Source organism: Colossoma macropomum, unplaced genomic scaffold, assembly GCF_904425465.1.
Source record: "Colossoma macropomum unplaced genomic scaffold, Colossoma_macropomum, whole genome shotgun sequence".
NCBI lineage: Eukaryota > Metazoa > Chordata > Actinopteri > Characiformes > Serrasalmidae > Colossoma > Colossoma macropomum.
The window spans coordinates 2,239,425-2,259,715 of record NW_023495878.1 but is presented as its reverse complement, the minus strand read 5'-3'; the positions used below and the strand labels follow the sequence as shown (position 1 = coordinate 2,259,715).

At 38.1% G+C, this 20,291-nt stretch overlaps 1 protein-coding gene across 4 annotated transcripts in view; it reads right to left on the bottom strand.

The window, feature by feature from the left end:
• The window catches only part of mical3b (microtubule associated monooxygenase, calponin and LIM domain containing 3b), a 62,483-nt gene that overhangs the window by 22,647 nt on the left and 19,545 nt on the right, over positions 1-20,291 (bottom strand). For 2 of the 4 annotated variants that reach the window (XM_036563755.1, XM_036563756.1), the window contains exons 11-20: positions 20,147-20,231; positions 19,885-20,032; positions 18,172-18,368; positions 17,973-18,079; positions 17,816-17,887; positions 15,871-16,050; positions 7,916-8,026; positions 5,119-5,305; positions 3,454-3,548; positions 269-537 (exon numbers count right to left, since the gene is read on the bottom strand). In XM_036563755.1, the coding sequence (XP_036419648.1) occupies positions 269-537; positions 3,454-3,548; positions 5,119-5,305; positions 7,916-8,026; positions 15,871-16,050; positions 17,816-17,887; positions 17,973-18,079; positions 18,172-18,368; positions 19,885-20,032; positions 20,147-20,231 (1,451 nt within the window). Of the gene's footprint in view, positions 1-268; positions 538-3,453; positions 3,549-5,118; positions 5,306-7,915; positions 8,027-15,870; positions 16,051-17,815; positions 17,888-17,972; positions 18,080-18,171; positions 18,369-19,884; positions 20,033-20,146; positions 20,232-20,291 lie in introns of those variants that run through there. The other 2 variants (XR_005006838.1, XR_005006839.1) reach the window with 2 other exon arrangements.

The following is a 20,291-nucleotide window of genomic DNA, read 5'->3' as shown; positions in this document are numbered from 1 at the left end:
CTACAGTGAACCATTTGACATCCACCACTCTGAATGACTTTGGTTACATTTTAATTATTGAATTACGCCAAAATTTTTAAAAATGGTGGAGTTCCCCTTTAAAGAGTCTATTCAGATTTGAGTCATTGAGTACAACACTTGTTTAGATTGCAGTAGAAAAAAAAAGTTTTTGATACTGTCGAAGTGGCCTGAAACTAGATCAGCAGAGTAGACTCAGAACTTAAGTTAGAACGTGCTTTGAGAACCCTACCTAGACTGAGAACCCTACCTAGACTGCTCCTCGCTCCCTTTCTCGTGCAGGCTGAGGCTGAGGTTATGCTGTGCCAACATCTCCTCCGGCACCTCCTGCAGCGGGCTGCCCTGCTCCTGCAAGCACGGCCTGTAGTTCTCCAGCTCAATGCGCTCCGGCGTGCCACACAGCCGCTTGGCCAGCCTGGACTGCAGGTCAGGAGGGGTGCTGGAGGACCAGCTGTCTGGGGGAGTCACTGTGCCTGCTGATCCAAGGGAGGAGGCAGACAGAGGTGTGGGAGGAGGTGCCTGGAGAAAAACAGAGCATTAGACATGATAAAGAAAGTAGCTGATCCAAAAATAGAGAAGCTGCTCCAGTTGTAAGTCTGATTGAGTTACAGCCATGAAAATGCACTGCAGGCAGACATTACAAGTTGGCATTGCTCATCTTTTACCACCTGTTTGTCATTCGTAATGTAGCAGTTACTGAAACTGAAACGAAACGTCATAGAATAGAAGCAATAAAAGCTATTCAGCTGACATGAAAAAATGTGTTTCTATTTACTTAAAGGGACATTCCAGTAAATGTTCCAAATTTCAGCATTATTCAATTGTTGAGACTGAACCAAAGTCTCACAGTGGTTTGATGTGAAATGTAGAGAATGTTCTGATTTCTTTACAGTGGTGGTGATGGGAACCAGGGGTTGTGTCTATATAGCATAAATATAGCCATTTTATTTACGATTCCAATTAACCAAAGAATGTACATGCGTCTTATGAGATTTTACACGATATTTATAACTCTATAATAGTAGCTATAATAGTGGAATAAGTTTCCTTTGGGGTCTATTTTGCCTTACAATGCCCCATATGCACCTCTCCAACGGTACCTCTCAAAGTACATCCTTTCAGGGCCATAGCATGGAATAATTGAGAGTTTGTATATTTATATAATGTAAACAACTTCCCTTTGAAAGGCTCAATAACTAATGGACTGCTTGTTTTGAACAACATGAATCAGAACATACATGTACATACATCATCTAAACCGCTTATCCTTCTGGGTCGCGGTGGGGTGCTGGAGCCTATCCCAGCTGTCACATACATGAACAGTTATGTGCAAAAATTTAGTTCTTACATTTAAAACAACTACAAACATACTTTTAAAAAATTATACACATATATATATATATATATATATATATATATATATATATATATATATATATATATTTCGCAACTGCTGGAAGAAAACCTCGTATCTCCATTTTTGACATTTTTCAGTTTATCGCATAATTTGAAAATGCCTGTTGCTTTTTACATTGTGTGTAAATTTCATGAAGAATGGACCAAAAGAAAAGGCCCAAAATTACTTGGAAAAACTCTGGTTCCATTGACTTACATTAAAAGTAAATTAGGTTTTTTACTTTTCCTGTCAAGTTACCATTTTGGAGATACAAGATTTCCTTCCGACAACAGCAATATATATATATATATATATATATATATATATATATATATATATATATATATATATATATATACATATGTGTGTGTGTGTGTTTGTGTGTGTCAATTTTCTAAGTGAAAATAAGTTAACATCCTCTTCAGAGACACACTTAAAATACGCTATTTTTCTGCAAATTTTGATTGAATTAAATATACATTGTGCACAGACCACATTTTATGTTTTTTACCTAATATATTAAATGCAGCAAATAAACAGTAATTATGCATTAAAATGTGCAGAAGTGGGTTCTCTATAGGGGATTTGTTAACTTATTGATTGTTCTGCCCGTCTGCTTTTCAAACCAAATTTACACCCTTTTGTTGTACTTACTCTTTTCTACCACTAGGGGTTTCTGCTTACACATGGTTATTATTATTTCTAAATATATGCACATTCTCATCTGCAAGAGGAAAACTGATAAAATACATTCTATGCATAGAAATGAACATAGAAACAAAACCTTCTCCATTTTTATCATTTCTCATTTTTTTTTACATAATTTGAAAATACCAGCTGCCTTTAATTTGTTGATAAAAAAACAATAGGAATGGTCCAAAATTGCTTGGAATAAAATCTCTTTCGCTCATTCGCTTCTATTAAAAATTAATGATGTTTTTTTCCTTCTCCTGTAAAGTTACAGTTTTAGAGATATGACGTTTTTGTCCAATGATCCTGACAATATGCACAGTTTATGTACAAAAACAGCGCAGTTGATAAATGAGACTCGGATCTTGGAGGGCCATAATAATGCAGGGTGTAGTATTTACCCTGATTAAACTTATGAAAGGCCTGGTAATTCCTTAAAAAGGAATTCCATCGATTTTTCAGCATTTTTACTAAATTAAATGGTTAAGATGTGAAAAAAGTCATTCAGAATGATTTGGTGTGAAATACCCCATTCTAGCGAAACCTGCTGAGTCAGTATTCTTCATAGTGGTGGTGACAGGAACCAGGCGTCCACCTCTTAAAAAAGGTTACTACACTCACAGAAAGTTATTACATACAGTTATGGTTATGAATACACTGCCTGATATCAGAGATATTATTTTATGACAGTTTTGAGAAGGTTTTGGCCTAAAACCTTTCAATAAACCCCAAGCATGGCGGAGGAGAACAAACAGGACAAAATATTTTCTAAAGACTTTTTTTTTTACCACTATTTTAACAACATCAACATTACACAGAAGAACTCAGAAGACACGTGTAGGTTCACTGATGGTTGTGCATAGTAAATAAAACGGCTATATTTGTGTTGTAGTTCACAATTCCTGGTTCCCATAACCACCACTGTAGAGAAATCCGAGCAAGTTTTTCTTGAAATGAGCATTTCACATCAGACCACTCTGAATGACTTTGTTTGCATCTCAACCACTGAATTTTTAAAAAGACAGTGGAATTCCCCTTTCAAGTAGTCATAATAGTATGGTATAGCATAACTAGGTGTCTCAAATCAGGAAAACACTAAACTTTGCAATGCTGTGGCCCTCCAGGACTGGAGTCTGACACATGCCTCAGACTGAGGGTGAGATAGATGTTCCCATTTGCGGTCCAGGAGTACCTCCGGCCTGCACAATTTGATCAATTTTCCCTCCACTGATCCAACTAATCAGCTAAATTAACAAGTCCTGGGCAGGGAACACATCAAATATGCAGTGCAGTACTTCTCCAGAGGTTTAGGGACCACTGGTGTAAGCCAAAGGCAGCAGTAGCAGTACCTGAGTAGGACGAACTGCCGGGGTCGGAGCCGGCCTCTTCCTCTGAGCCAATCCCGCCAGCCTGTAGCTGTAGTGCTGCTTACAGTAGAACTTCCCTACTCATACAGAGCGAAAAGAATGGTGTAATTAGTGAGCGAGGCTGAGAGTTGTATTTATATTGCGGTAGAAGACCAACCAATACCGCCTCTTTTTCAAATCTTCAACTCATGTGACCCAGAAGAGTCCATTGGCTGAATGTTTGCAGGATGCTTTAATTTTGATTTTCAAAAAAATACTTGTAAGTATCGGCTTGCCAAGAGCTCTATTGTGCTGTGTGTGAGTGTGTGTGTGTGTGTGTGTGTGTGTGTGTGTGTGTGTGTGTGTGTGTGTGACAGTGTCGCTTGTGGCCAACAATAATGCTCCTGTCCTCCCTAACACACACACACATCAGACCTTATGACTGCAGATTCAAAACAACAGAGCAGTTTGTCCAAAGGGACGAGTGTCGCCCACGGCAAGACCCAGCTGACACAGTAAAAACAGCAGTCTTTGTGACAAGAGCCATAAAAAAAATTACTGAAACAGCAGCACAAAATAACTGCAACTAAGGGCAGAAAATTCTGTAAGTGCTGTGTGATTATTTTTATTACTCAAAGTGCTGCCAGAGTGAACACATCCAGAGAACGTAGGTCAAATACCTTAAAATGCAGCCACATATTTTATCAGCAAAACTGAAGCCTTTACATTCATATTACACGTTTATCTTCATGTGAGCTTCATTTCGTATGTTTATGTATTCTATAACTACATTTAATCCAGTAGTCAAAAACTGACCTGTTCATATAAATGTATTAACATGGTAATATTTTTGTTTATTATATATTACATATTCTGTATATTACAAATGTATATGTATTTATGTTTTTATTGCAAAAGATTAGAGTGCTGTAGAGACAAATTCAAATCGGATTAAATTCACTGTAAAGACAAATTCAATTTAGATTAAACTCACTATAAAGACAAATTCAAATCGGATCAAATTCACTGCAAAGACAAATTCAAATCGGATTAAGTTCACTGTAAAGACAAATTCAGATCAGATTAAATTCATCATAAAGACAAATTCAATTTAGATTAAATTCACTATAAAGACAAATTCAATTTAGATTAAATTCACTGCAAAGACAAATTCAGTTCGGATTAAATTCACTATAAAGACAAATTTAAATCGGATTAAATTCACTGTAGAGACAAATTCAATTCAGATTAAATTCACTGTATAGAAAAAATCTAATTGGATTAAATTCACTATAAAGACATTCAAATTGAATTAAATTCACTGTAGAGACAAATTCAAATCGGATTGAATTCACTGTAAAGACAAATTCAGCTCAGATTAACAGTTTGAAATTACATGCATTTGTATAGCTCATTATTTGTACTACAGACTCTCATACTCAAAATTCATTTTTGTTGAGGTTCATTTTCTAAACATTTGTACAGCCAAAAGGGCCGGTTGTTGCAGAAACACCCTTAATCAGTTGCTCTCAGTCTTGAAACAGTTGGTAAGTTATATAATATGAGCTCCTGTTGGTTGGAATGGAAACTTCCTGCTGTACATTGTATTTTCATATTTGACTCTGGGAATATTTGGTCTTCACAAAGAGAGCAAGACAGTAAACACACCTTGGAGCTGGTCATAGGTGTAGTTGGAGATACGCAGTGTGGAGTTGCAGTGGTCACACTGGAAGCAGCTCCTGTGGAAAAACTTCCCCTCGGCGCTCAGTCTCTCCATCACATACACTCGCCGGCTGCAGAAGTAACACACATCGCTGCCACCCACGCTCACCGGGAACTCCTTCCGCTGAGAGCCCTGCAGGATACAGGTTAAAGGGAACAGTCAAAAGCTTATGAAAGAATACTGAAGTGTTTTTCAGAAGAATCTTTATATGTCACATCTGTATTACACAGTCGAATACCACACATATCAATTTTGACATGTTTTCTCCATACTTAGCAAAAGAAAATGTATTGCTTCAGTACCTATATTATACCAATTGCTCACTTTTTTGCATTTGAGTCAACAATTTTCTGCTGTTTCTAAAGGGCCCATATCATGGAAAACTGAATTTGTCTCACTTTTTTATATAAAAGAGTTTGATATAAGCTAATATATAAACATTGGCTATGTTTACATGCAACGATTTTTGCCAATCCGATTGAATACAATCCGATTACAGATTTAGACTGAGGTGTTTATATGCACTCTATTCAACAATCTGATGGAAAATCTTCGTTTACATGCTCACTACAAGTAATCCGATGCAAAATGACGCGCATGCGTGGAGTAGCGCTTAGAGTAAACGTTACCATGACAGCGAACATCACGTGAGGTCCAGACCAGTTTCTGCTCCGCCATGTTGAGCGGTGTAAACTTTCGCCGTGACGCGACGCACATGCGCAGAACATACTTACACGTTCCGATTGGAATGTAATCGGATTCAGGCGTTTACATGGCTATTATTCTTATATTTAACGGATTATTTAGAAGTTTACCCACCTCGTTTAATCGGATAGAAATTGTATTCCGAATGGCCTCAATCGGATTAGACTATTCCGATTGAGGTGTTTACATGGACGTATTCTATTCCGATTGAGCTATTAGTCGGATTATTAACGGATTATCAGGCTGCATGTAAACGTGGCTATTGTTAAACCTTCAAAACATACCATCCACTCCCCAGTCCATATATGGAAACTATGCTGCAAAAAACAGCCTGTTTCTAATTTTTTTAGTTCATTGCTCCTGAAATAACCAACTAATTTACATATTTCCGCCTACAACAGTTTAGCTCCACCCATTCCCACTGAAGTTGTAAGGATTGTTTCAGCTCTGAGTGCTTTTGGAATGATGCACAATACAGGACAGCCAATCAGAACAGAGTTCAGTCATCTTATATCTTCTGTCTTAAATTATTTCTTAACCCGTTTAATTCTAATGGTTGGAAAACATAATGTAAAAATGAATGATGACTTTTTTAGTGTATATAACCATATAAACATCACAAGTGAATGGCAGAGGAAAAAATAAAATACAAAAAACATCTAGGATATGGGTCCTTTAATGTGTTCATGGAATGGTGATACTCCACTGTAGGCTGCATAACAATGGAGTGTACAAAGATGGTTCTTTTCAGTAAAGAAAATGGTTTTATATAGAACCATGAACATTCAAAGAACCCTTTGCATGATTAAAGGGTTCTTTGCAAAGCAAACAGATTCTTCAGATTAATGGAGAATGTGCTGTGATGGTTCTATACAGCACTAAAAAGGGTTCTTCTATTGTTATGATGTCAAGCAAGAACCCTTTTCAAAAGTGCCCTTCAGACATGGTGGCTTCAACAAGGCAAACTGGCAAATGTTTGGTTAAATAGGCATAAATGTATATTATTATATACTATGCAAAAGACAGAGAACACCCTTCAACTGCTTCATTTACAGTCAACAAAAGCCTCAAGAACTAAACATTATATGGCAATTTCAGTATTTAGTGTCCACACTTTACCTTTATTACAGCTTCTCCTCTTTTCAGGAGACTCATATTCAGTTTTACAAAGAAATCTGCAGGGATATTTTCACACCTCCAGAGTTCAGTCTCAGAAGCTCATTTAGCATGTTCTGCTTCTCTCAGTCAAGGTAATGAACACATTCAGTGATGTTGAGTTCTGGACTCTGGGGTGGTCAGTACACTGTTCTGAGAACACCAGCAGCTTCTTTGTTCGATGTGTCTCCTTTTCTCTCCTTTTCACAGCTACACATCCTTTCAGACCCATAGCGCTGAGTTGTCTTCTCACAGTGGAAGGATGGACAGAAACACCTGTGGATGTTTTCAGATCTGAAGCAGCTTGATTTTCTCGTCTCTCTCAAAGATGTAAGTGCTGTTTATCTGATGGGGACAGTTTTAGTGTCTACCAGGTCTTGCACGGTTGTTAGGAGTCTCATTTTCTCTGCATCGCTGTTTCTCCAGTTTTGGAAACTTCTATTTTTTCACTTGTTTTCCTTGACTTTCACCTTCCTTATGCAGGTAAATGGTCTTATACCTGATCTCCTCAGAAATATCTCTTGAAAAAGGAATAAGGTTTACTTAATGGCTGTTTTGACTGGAAATTCATAAAATAAAGGGCAGTCTCTGGCTTTTGCACTGTACCGTACATTTTATTGTCTGTATTAAAGATGAAAGATTACTGCGCAGCGTTAGAGGGTTAAGGCATTTGCTGTGCTGAACACACGGCAGTTATCTGCAGTGCTGCACTCTGGCAGAGACGCACAGGTGAAATCTCACAAAGCTGCAGTCTGTGTAGAGAAATTGGATTACAAAGACAGACAGACAGACACACAAACACAGTGTGAGCCAAACTGGTGTACTAGTAAAGCTGCGGTAACTGGTTCACACGCACACACTCAGTGTTAAGCATGAGCTTACCAGCTCCCGCTTGTCAAGAAGGGGCTTGAGGTCATCCTGCTGTCTGTGGAGCTGATTGGCTATCTGCTCAGCCAATGAGCTCACTCCCCCTGTGTACATCTTAATGTACCTCTACCAATGAGAGACAAACATGGAGGAAGAAATGCATGAGACGGAAATGACGTGATGAATGGCTTCAATTCATTTACGGCAACACATTCAAATAGAAAAAAAATAAAAATGAATTTATTGGAAATGATGCTTCCTTGCACTCACATACAAGTACAGCTGCTCTCATTATGCCAGTTCTATCAGTGGGGAATTAACTTTCTGTATTAGTGCCCAACTGATATGCATCCGACACCAATTTTAAGGAGCTAATAATAACTCTGATAATCACTCTGGTAATCAGCCGGTCTAATTTTAGATTTATATATCAGATTTTAAATGTTGACTCCAATAGGTTTAATTAAATAGTGTTTTACTGACTGATATGACCGTCAGTTCTCAGTTGTCACACTTCTTAAATGCAATTAAAAACAGCAGAAACTCAAATTGCCTTAAATGATATACAATATTGAAGCACTAGGGGTGGGGCCGCCCATAATTCTTTACAATATTCTGTTAATTAGCTTTTATTTTCCATTAATTCTCTTCATAAAGCTTTATTTAATTCAGAACGCTGCAGCCAGAGTCCTTACAAGAACTAGAAGATTCGACCATATCAGCCCAGTTTTATCAAACCTGCACTGGTTGCCAGTTAAATTCCGCATTGAGTACAAAAATGTTTTACTGGCATATAAAGCTCTAAATGAACCCTCAGTACCTGAGTGAACCATCATGCCTACTTAGATCACAATGTGCTGGCTCACTATTAGTACCTAGAATTAATAAAGTTACATCAGGGGGAGAGCCTCCTCATACAAAGCCCCCCAGCTTTGAAATAATCTTCCAGTCAGTGTTCAGGACTCTTTAAGTCTTTAAGTCTAGGCTAAAAACCTACTTGTTTAGTCGAGCCTTTGGTAATTAGTTTCCCCTGTTAGATAAAAGGTGCAGATCTGGGGGTCATGGACGTAAAGTATTATGGTAAACTGGAAGGGTTGGTACCGTCATCCCACTGTCACCACTGGCTTGCTCATGGGGGGCTCGGACCCAGAATTTTTTCTGCAAAGCTGCTTTGTGACAACGCATGTTATAAAAAGCACTATATAAATAAACTTTGACTTGATTTGAATTCTCTGCATAAAAGAATCACATTATTCTTTATTATTCATTTCTCATTTCATTTTCAGCCCACAAAACTATCAGGTTATAAAAAATGACATCTAAATGTGGTCAGTATTTCTAATATTCCTCATTATGATATTACTGTAAGAATATAAAAAGAGGATTTTAGCTTATTCTGTCTAGCTTGGACTTTATTCTTAGTGCACTTTATTTTCAGCATTGCATCTATTTACAGCATTTATATTTACTTGCCTCATTTATGTTCATTTTCATTTTTTATTCTGTTTTCTTACTAAGCTTTTCATTTAAATTTAACAACACAAACACTTTGTCTCCAATTTCCTTTTTTATGTTTTTTTGGTTTTGCTTTTATGTTTGTCAAACATTTTAAATTAGCTCTGTTTATTAAAAGTGCTATATTAATAAACTTGCCTTGCCAAATTCTAGAAATGTCATACTTGTAAGTCATTTTATCTTGTGAAAGTGTCTTATTCTATCGACAGATTCCTTGATTGTTGTATCATGTCTAAGAAAAAATATCTGCCAATAGAATAAGTTAAAACGACCTTACCAGATAAAAAGTTCACTTAACAAAATGACTTTAAAATGTAGCAAATATGATAAAGAGAAATACTAGACATACTGACTGGATTTAAGGTGTTTTCACTCTTCAAGAGTACATTTATTGCAGTGGACTACTATCATATAGGGGTGTGAATCTCTGAGATGACAGTGTATCAACTTCATCCAATTCATGATTCATTGGTTTTTGATTCGATTCAAAAGCGACTTTTGTGGATAAAGACCGATTTGATTTGATTTAAATACACTTAATATGATTATTACATTAGCAATTTGATTTTCAACGCAATTCAGCGATGCAACTTTCTTTAAGCAGTTTTATAGTTCATTAAAGGAATTCCACTCAGGCCGCTCTGAGGAGCGCACGCTGTTTAGCTGGGCTGCTGCAGTTAAGTCGTGTTTTGTGAGTTCAAGTTCAGTGTAGCCTGCATGTCGTGGGTTCTTCCAAATAAAGAGAGCTTTGTTTGGGTTCACAGCAGCTTGCACTACTATATTCTTCACACCAACTCTACAAAATCAAGCTGTTTAAGCTAAAACAGAGAATGAATGGCGTGTATCATGTATGTGTATGAGTTTCAGTATTACATAATTATTAGTGGCTTCTCTTCAAAGTATCTACATATGTAGTGAGAGTTGTCAAAGTTCAAGTTGCAAAAATGAACATGGCTGTTGTTTGGTTTGTTTAGGATCAGCAGGGCTGAACACTGGTGTGTAAATCTCTCATTCAGCATTTCCTTCATCATTCACATCCAAGGTGAGCCTGTGAATGCTGCCTGAGCCACTCAAGCACCGAAGATGGAAGAAAATGGCTAATCACAACAGGTAGGTTACATGTTTATTTTGATGAATTCATCATTCATTTTTAGCAATTAAAGCTGCACTATGTAAGATTTTTTGTTAAATTCAAAAAGAAGTAGCATTACTGAGTCAGGAGGAAAAAACATGCTAAAATACAGTGTGCGTATGTTTATATAAAGAAAAAATGATGCGATTTATTATTATTTCAACCTCAGATTTCTTGGCCTTTGCTCATTTCCTGTGAAGAACATATAAAATAATCCATGTGTGTTTGTGTGTGTTTGTGTGTGAGGGTGGACAACATGGACAGGCTGCTGACTGGCTACAGCTGCTAAAGGAGAACCCTACTCTGGACACTTATGATATTTTAAACATCTGGTATTTTTACATAAATTGTTTTGGCTGTATTGATTAAAAAAAAAACAATTGTGGGGTGGGTCACCAGACCACTGAGTAACAAACACATCAACACCACACAAGGGTTAAGTTGGGTAGGATTTCACAGGAGTTTTTAGACCACATCACACGTCTTAATGTATGAACGTCACACACACGGACTTTTTTTGCCTCTATATTTACAACTCAAATGCAAAATCAACATAATACTGATGAAGATGTGATCCAAATCCCACAATCTTACATAGTGCAGCTTTGATCAATGTAAACAATTCTGATTTTTTTTTTTCTTTTATGATCGATGCAGTTAAATCAGAGGAATTCTAAACTATGCATTGAAAAAATGAATTACTCATAACACCACTATATCGCTGCTATTGGAACAAAACCACGTAACTCCATTTGTGTCATTTTTCTGTTTTTTGATATGATTTGAAAATGCCTGTTGGCCATTGTGTGTAGATTTCATGACGAATGGATGAAAGAAATGAGCCGAAGTAACTTGGAAAAACGTCTGGTTCCATTGACTTAAATAAAGTAGGTTTTTTCCTTTTCCTGTAAAGTTAGCATTTTGGAAATACAAGGTTTTGTTCCGACATCAACAAAATATTATAGTTACATAGAAGGTGTTCAACTGTCTAAGGTAAAAACCTGTCGTTGGAAGCTCATGAGTATGAATTTCATTTTTCATTGGCCATCAATATCAGCCAGTATTTTCAGCCAATCAATATACTGGTCAGGCTCTACTCTGTGCTCTCCTTGAATCTACCACAGCACCAGTCAGTCACTGATACAATCATTCAGTTTGTGAAAACTGTTCAGTTAAACTACTCCACATCACATGTTCATTGCCTTGCGGTCACTAATAATAAAAACACATAGAACACAACCTTCGTTGCAACTTAGAACACCCCAGGCTCGAACACACACACACACACACACTCGCTCTCTCCCTCACAAGGCATTCACACGATTCAGAGACCGCAGGTCAAACAAAATAAAACCAGCTCTAAAATAACGGTCAGAAAGTTGCACAAACAGGAGCACATTGTTCTCTTATTTGCAACTGATAAACATTTGTACTAATCAAAGAGTACTAAAAGTACTAAACAAGAGGCATGATGCAAACACACACAGCACTAACACATGAGCTGTTTAGCTACCTATAGAACAGAAACACCAGCATAACTGATAACTCATCACAGGCCACAGTGGGGAAAAGATACGAGAGGTCACTACGTGAGGTCACTAAGTGAACAGTCTACACTACCTATCCTGCTCTATGGCACAGGTGTCTTTACCTGCTCGCTTCTGCTGGGCAGAGAGTGCACTTTGATCATTTCCTTGTAGCGGAAGCTCATCAGCTCCTGCTGCTGCGTACGCTTTTTCTAGACAGAGCACACAGGGACATCACACCTGCTCCACAATGCACAGCACCATTATCTGAAAATCAAGATTCACGCGAGTACGTCTACTACCTCAAAGGGGGTCTTGGGGGACGCATTCGGTGCATACCTTTCTCCATGCAGGAACTGGGGCTGGAGGCACAGGTTCACTCGGAGGTTCGGGGAGAGGAGAAGCACACGTGATTTGGTCCAGATTTGGCATGGAGCCACTCTGGCATGGGCATGGCAGATCAAATGGTTAATTACAGAAGAGCTACAAAAGTCCAGAGAGAGCTGTGGGAGCTAGCACTGGCTATAGATATGTATATATATAGATATTTGGCCAAGCCAATAAAAAATAAGTACTTAATAGATTTGTTATTATGTTATTCATAAAACATCACAAAGAAGAACTTGTGAAAATGAATTGATTTGAATCGTTTTAAAATATTCAGTGGTTGCAAAACTAATTAAATTTTATTTCCACTTACATGGGAGGGTCAGGGAGGGTAGTATATTGAAATTACCTTCTAATTCAACTATTTAAATTTAGATTTTACATTCATTTTATTTGTTATTCCATGGCTGTGGCTGTGCTTGACCCACTGTAAACAAAATAAAGACTGCTGGAACCTTCACAGCAAAGAGGAATCCCACCAAATTTTCAAAATGTCTGCGTATTTCAGTGGCTGAGATCTAAACAAAGTTGCTCAGGTTGGTTTGACATAAATGACATGAAATGGTTCATTGTAGAGACAGTAGTGGTGATAGGAACCGGGGTCGCCATGTCTACATCACAAATACAGCCATTTTATTTACTATCCAAACCACCAGTGAGCCTACATGTGTCTTCTAAATTGTTATATGTAATGTCGCAAATGGTAAAATAGTCATGAATCTGAAAAAAAGTTTTCTTTGGGGTCTGCTTTGCTTAGAACACCCTTCATGTATCCCTAAACTATTAACAGATTGATTAAAATACGTTTTAGGCCAAAACTTTGTCACAAAACTACCTTAATGTCTCAGACATAAGTATTCATAAGCATTTAATGTAACTTAATAACTTTCTGCAAGGGAGCTTTTAGAGGTGGGCGTCTTGTTCCCATCACCACCACTGTGAACAACTCTGACTGTAAATTTCTCTAGAATGGAGCATTTCAAACCAAACCACTCGGAATAACTTTGTTACATCTCAACCATTTAATTATGCAGAAAGTTTTGAAAAATGGGTGGAGTTCCCCTTTAAAGAAATACTATGATGAAAAGTGCATTTTTTCTCTAGAGGGCACTATAATTTCTCTGATCTGCTACACTGTGCTTAATTTACACTTGAATCAATCATTGTAAGACTTCAGCAGTTATTGTAGATGATCAAATAATGAGCATTTTTGGCACATAATATCAGTTCATAAGAAATAATTTCATAATAGCAGACCTTCTCTAATGTACTTCACTGCTGTCGGAACAAAACCTCGTATCTCCATTTTGTAATAATTTTTCAGTTTTTCACATAATTTGAAAATGCCTGTTGCTCTTTACATTGTGTGTAAATTTCATGATGACTGGACCAAAAGAAATTGCCTAAACTTACTTGGAAGAAAGTCTGGTTCCATTGACTTACATGAAAAGCAAAGTATGTTTTTCCTTCTGCTGTAAAGTTACCATTTTGGTTTTGTTCCGACAGCAGTGACTTCCTCTTTTACTTAAAGGGTCCATATCCTACATTTTTCTTGGATTTTTTGATTCCTCTGAGAGCCACTTATGACATTTGTGTGGTTTTATGCTCAAAAACACTCATCACCATTTATTACACCTAACCTCTCTTTGTCCTTTAGAATAAACAGGCTGTTTTTGCCGCCGTGCCTTTATTATTGATAAATGTAAATGAGTCTGTTGTTGAATTTGGCTGCCCTGCATTGAAAAAGCAGTCTGGGCTGAGATTCTCCTTATAACATTAGCGTGAGTAGACTGAGCTAAACTACGGTAGGTTAAATACGTGGAAATATGAAAATGTTTCAAAATTTATAAAATTTTTAACAAATTTTTTATCACAAAAAATTTATAACAGGCTGCTTTTGAAGGGGAGTGAACAGTTTGCTTTAAAACAATGTTTACAGACTACATCAACACCTTATTTGTTAAAAAGTGAGGAAAATTCAGTTTTCCAAGATATGGGCCCTGAATAATTGATAACAAGCCAAGTATTTTTATCTAAGTACATCATTTTTAGTGCCCTGATCTTAAAAGTCATGTCAATAGAATATTAGAACAACAGCAATTCAAAAGCATGTAAGCATCTGCGGGTGTTAAATAGAAATAAAAATTTCTCCTTAATATTGAGACTAAAATAAGGACTCCAGTCACTAGACGAGCGACTAATTGTCTCGTGTTCTTTCTTAAGCTGATGACAACTGAACAGTATCATCTGACCTAAACATCATCAACCATTTTGCTCAACTATTTGCTCCACGGTCATTTCAGTTCTACTTCTATAACAGGGTCGGGAAGGGTGGTACATTGAAATGAACATTTTTTTATTTGGTCATTTAGCATTTTATTTGAGGTTCAGTTTAACTTCAGCTTTAGTTGTAATTCCACGATTTGTCTGACTCTAAATCACTGTAAACAAACAACTAAATCTACAAGAAACTAAACAAGTCTGAAAATATTAAAGGAAAACAACACAGAATGAAGAAAAGATACGTTAAGAGAAAAAAAACAAAAGTATACAGTCACATGCAAAAGTTTGAACCCCCCAGTCACCAGTCATTGCCCTCTACAGGGAACAAACTTACAACTGGCATTTTTGTGCAAATGTTACTGCACAATTTATATTTATTTATTTATTTATTTACTTACTTTCTTACTTACTTACTTACTTACTTATGTATTTATTCTATTTACTTTAAAATATAAAAAAAAATAAACAAAAAATAGTCATAACTTCTGCACAGGTCACATTCTGTGTTTTAATTTTTTTCCAATATGTTAAATTGCACAACTAAACAGTAACTGTGCATTAAAATGTGCAGAAGTGTGTTCTCTATAGAGGATATGTTAATTTATTTACACAATCAAAATAAACATTATTTGGCTAAACCTTTGCATGTGGCTGCATACATCAAATGCTCAGTGCTTCATTAATATGATAATTATGATCATCTCAAAAAACTGTGATTACATAATAATTGTGACAGGCCTGACTACAATGCAGTTTCTATATTACTGCAACCACCAAACAACATCATTCCCAGATTAAGACACTGAATCACTACAGCAGTGATCGCTCAGTCTCAGCTACACAGCACACACTGTTCTATAGCAGTAACAGTAGCAGCAAGTCTGCTTTACCAGTTAACCTCAACCGGAATCTTCTAAAAGCAGAGACTACGTCCGGCAGCATTCAGTCCATCACTGCAGCACCTCACTACCCACCAAGCAATGACTGACAGCGCTCTATTAGCATAACAGTCCTCAAAGATCAAACACACGAATCCAAACAGTCAGACAAACGCACACAAACGCACACAATGACCTACAGAACACCAACACAGACACGCACGCCAACACGCACACACACACAAACACCTGTCTCCGCATCGCAGTGACCGAAGGTGATGGGGCGTTTTCTTCAAACTTGGCCAACAACTGCGTCGCCATCGACCTGACTCTGCTCTGGTTACCGCCAGCAACCGTCACCGTCCTGGACTCTGAGCCAGGTGACACTGCCTGGTCATGGCCATCACGGTGATCTTTCGGACCCTCCTCCTGTTGTGGGGAAAGAAAATGGACAAATAAAGAGAAGCTTACACTCACCATCCACCTACCTTGTGCTTGCACTCACTGACCACTTTAAGAGGTCCACCTACTTTAAGGCCTATAGAGACTGTAGTCCATGCACAATTTGTCAGCCACCATCTACCCCATTTATCACTGGTCAGTTTCTGATCACAGGACCACTGTTGACAGGGTTGGGAAGGTTGCTTTAAAAGTGCACTACAGTACATTTTTGTAAAGCGAGTTAACAACAAATTTCAGCAAGATGTCAACAACAGAATCATATATTAAAAGTGCCTTTTAATTGTCTACAAAACTTTGCACCAGACGTGATGAGCACCACAGAGACAACAGATTAGTGGAGTGAGTATGTCACCTGTGAAATTTAGCAAAAATTAAACAAGAGTGAATAAAATGTCACATTTTGCCATCTGAAAAATCAAATTAGGCGTACAACAGCGGTTTCAATGAATGTGTTTACATGCGCTCAATAATCCGATCATTATCGGATTTCTGCAGTTATCCGATTACTCAAATGGTCATGTAAACACCATACTCTGATCTAGAAATCCAATTGAGAAATCCGATAAAGAGAGCTGGATTTTAGCTCAATAATCAGATTTCTCAGTGCTTGTAAACTCTTACTCTGATTTCTTTCATATTTCTCAGTCTGCGCGTGTGTGAAAACAGACTGCTGTATTGGAAATAAGCAAGCAGCTTCGCCGCGAGACGCAGCAAAACACTTTTGGAGCGATGCTGAAACCAACTACATTCTCAACTAAATGAAGGATTTAAATATTTTTCAAGTTCTAGATGATGTATGTTCATATTTTCAGGCAAAGTGCCGCAAGTAAAAAAAAAAAGCCACATAAAGTTTGAGTTTTTTTCTTCTGTGAGTTTATGATGGTGATATTGCTGCGGAAACCTCACCCGCATGAACTGACCCTCGTGATGATACTGCTGCTGCTGCAAAGACTTGAACTATTTAATCACAGCCATTGCTTCATCTGTTTCTCCCCTTTTCTGTATTTTTAATATTTCATACTAACGTTAAAACCTTATCCTCTGTTCATTTTGCTCTTGTGTTACTGTTTACTATCCGGTGTCGACCAGAGAAGGATGGGTTCCCCTATTGGGTCGTGTTCCTCTCAGGGTTTCCTCCTCTTGTTTTTAGGGAGTTTTCCTTGCCACTGTCACCACTGGTGAAGCTCATGGTGGCTTGGACACAGATAATATATAGTATATAAGTATATAAATAATCTTTCACTTGACTTGACTTGGCATGATAATGTGTGCAGTGCGAGTACAAGTGTATCAGACACAGCGGCATTGCAGGGGTTGTTACAGATGTCAGAGTCACTGCTGAATTATTCAGCCAAAAGCGACTCTGTGGTCAGAAATTGACTACTGTTGAAGGGCTAGAGCAGTGGTTTCCATCCATGGTCCTGGTGTTCCCCTTGCCCTGCATACTTTAGTGTCTCCCCTGCTCTCAACACACCTGATCCAACTAATCAGCTCATTAGCAAAACCTTACTGAGTTGAAGCAAGTATGCTGGGAAATGTGCAGGGCAGGGGGTTCTCCAGGACAGGGTTGGGAACCTGTGGCCTAGAGGCTGACTAACGTATACTATCTATAGCCCCAATCTCAAACTGTACATCAGCAAGGTTGACCACAATAGAGGCATTTCTAGTAAAGTGGTCAGTGTACACTGTTTAGTGCGTCTTTAAGCAAAGTATCCTTGAAAAAAACACTCACGTCCTCCGACAGGCCAGCTTGGCTTGTTCTCCTTCTCTTGCCCACTCCATCTTCATCTTTTTCTTTCTTATCCTGACAGATATGAATGCATTGTTGAATCATACACTGGTAAACAGCAGAGCTGGGTTTGTAGAGTGTGTGTGTATTTATAGCGTACCTTGGGGTTGCGTTTGCGGGACAGACTCTGTCCCAGTCTGTTGAGTAAACACATTGGAGACTTGGTGCTAGAGAGCAGAGCAGCTCTCTCCTCTGGACTAAGACTCTCTGAAAGGTGAGAAAGGAGATCAGTATCTAAGTCTTAGTTCCACTTTAGTGCATTAAAGAGAATTCTGATTTTCATAAATGTAGCTCCTCACCACTGAGTGGCGCTGTGTCTTTAAGGAGGTCGTGGAGCTGGCTGAGGTACATCACCATGCAGAGTGAGTCACTCTCGTCCAGCATGCTCAGTTCTTGGATGGTCATGATGGGGGATACGCCAAACTCCCGTTCGGCTATGTCCAAGCCTAACTGCCAGTTAACCTCAGCCTCACTCTCCTCCAGACAGTCGTAATCACTGCAAGCATGCATCAAAAACACCAAACATACAGTTACATGCCAAAGTTTGTTCTCCCCATAAAATATTATGATGATTTTTGAAGCGATAAGAAGTAAACACAACCTCTGCAGCAAAACATATTAAAAAAAAAACAACTTTTTTCCACAAATATTAATGTGAGTTACTATTTGTTTTAGGAAGTTTCTCTCTTTCTTGCAGAGCACTTCTAGCTCTGCAATATTCTTGGACCATCTTGCATCGATAACATGTCAGAAAACTGAGGACGATTCAAAAAGCTTCAGCTTGCGTTTCCTAAAGTAGTTCATGGTGGATTTTGAGGTATGTTTTGCATCATTGTCCTGTTGTAGAAGCCAGCCTCTTTTCACCTTCAGTTTCCTGACTTACTGTGTCACATTTTCTTCCATAATTTGCTGATATTTAGTGGAAGCCATTCTTCCTTCTACCACTGCAGTGTTTCCACTGCCACTGGCTGCCACACAACCCTATAGCATATAGATCCACCCCCATGCTTAACAGTTGGCAAGGTGTTCTTCTCATCAAATACTGCTCTTTTTTCTTCAAATATATATTTGGTGATTATGGCCAAAGAGTTCCATTTTTACTTCACCAGTCCGCTGCAGTTCTTTCTAAACTGCCTCTGGCTCATCTAGATGTTGTTTTGCGTACATCAGATGTTGGCTTACATGATGAGATCACAGGTTACCTTCTCATAACTCTTCAACAACACTGCACAGTAGAATGATATGCCACCTCTTCTATGACAGCTAAACTGTCCTGCAGGACCTTTGCTGTCATGTGGGGGTTTTGCTTTGCCTTTCTGGGCAGTGTACTAACAGTTCTATCTAAGAGCTTTCTTGGTTTTCCAGGTCTTGCCTTGACTTCCACAGTTCCTCTTAACTTCCATTTCTTCATGAAATTTTGGACCATACAAAAGACAAGCTAGAAGCACTCTGATATGTTTTTATTGGCTTCACCTGCTTTGTAGGCATCAGTTAGATTAATTTTAAGATCCATAACCAGCTGCTTAGAGGAGCCCGTGGTTTTTGAGTGTTAGCACAATGTTTTATAAGTGAAAGAATTTATTAAGCCATTTGTAATGACAGTGCTTGACCTGTCTAACCAGTCTTTTAATCAATTAATTCCTAACAAGTTAATAAAGTTTTGATTTTTCAGAAGTGGAAGGGTGTCCAAACCTTTCTACATTCCACAATTATTTTTTTCCTATTTTTTAAGTTAATCAAATGTAAAGTAACTATAAATAAACATTTGCAGAAATGTATTATTTTAAATAGTTTCCTGCAGAGGTTGCTTTTAGTTCTTTTCACTTAAAAATTAACAAAAAGACGTCATCAGGCCAGGGATGCCACATTTTGCATGTACCTGCATGTGCAATGTATATCCCACCCATTTCAGTTTAGCACTATATAGTGCATGTGCAGAGAGACTAACAGATGCACACACACACACACACACACACTTACACACACAAGTCTACACAGGTGTGTGAACTCACATGAGGTCAGGTCTGTATCGGTGTATAAGTGCACATAAAGCCAGCCCGTTCCTCCAGGACGTGGTGAGGTCAGTCACACACACACTCCTGTAACCCTCCGTCTGCTCCTGGCACCAGCTCAGCAGCTTATTCGACCGAGCTGTGGAATCTGCACACACACAAAAACACACATGTAAATCTCTCTTTTTCCCTCTCTTTAATAATCATGTGCACCCGTGTGTTTGTATGTGGGGGTATGCAGCAGGTGCAGTGTCATTCTCACCTTGCCGTGTGAGCATTGATGTTGGAGAGAGGACCATGTCTGCTCCCAGTATCGGCCCTTCATCTGAGTCTATTAGGTGACACACCTGAGTAATGCAACACCAGTGACATTTGTAAGACAAAAAGCTTGTAAGACTATTTGCATT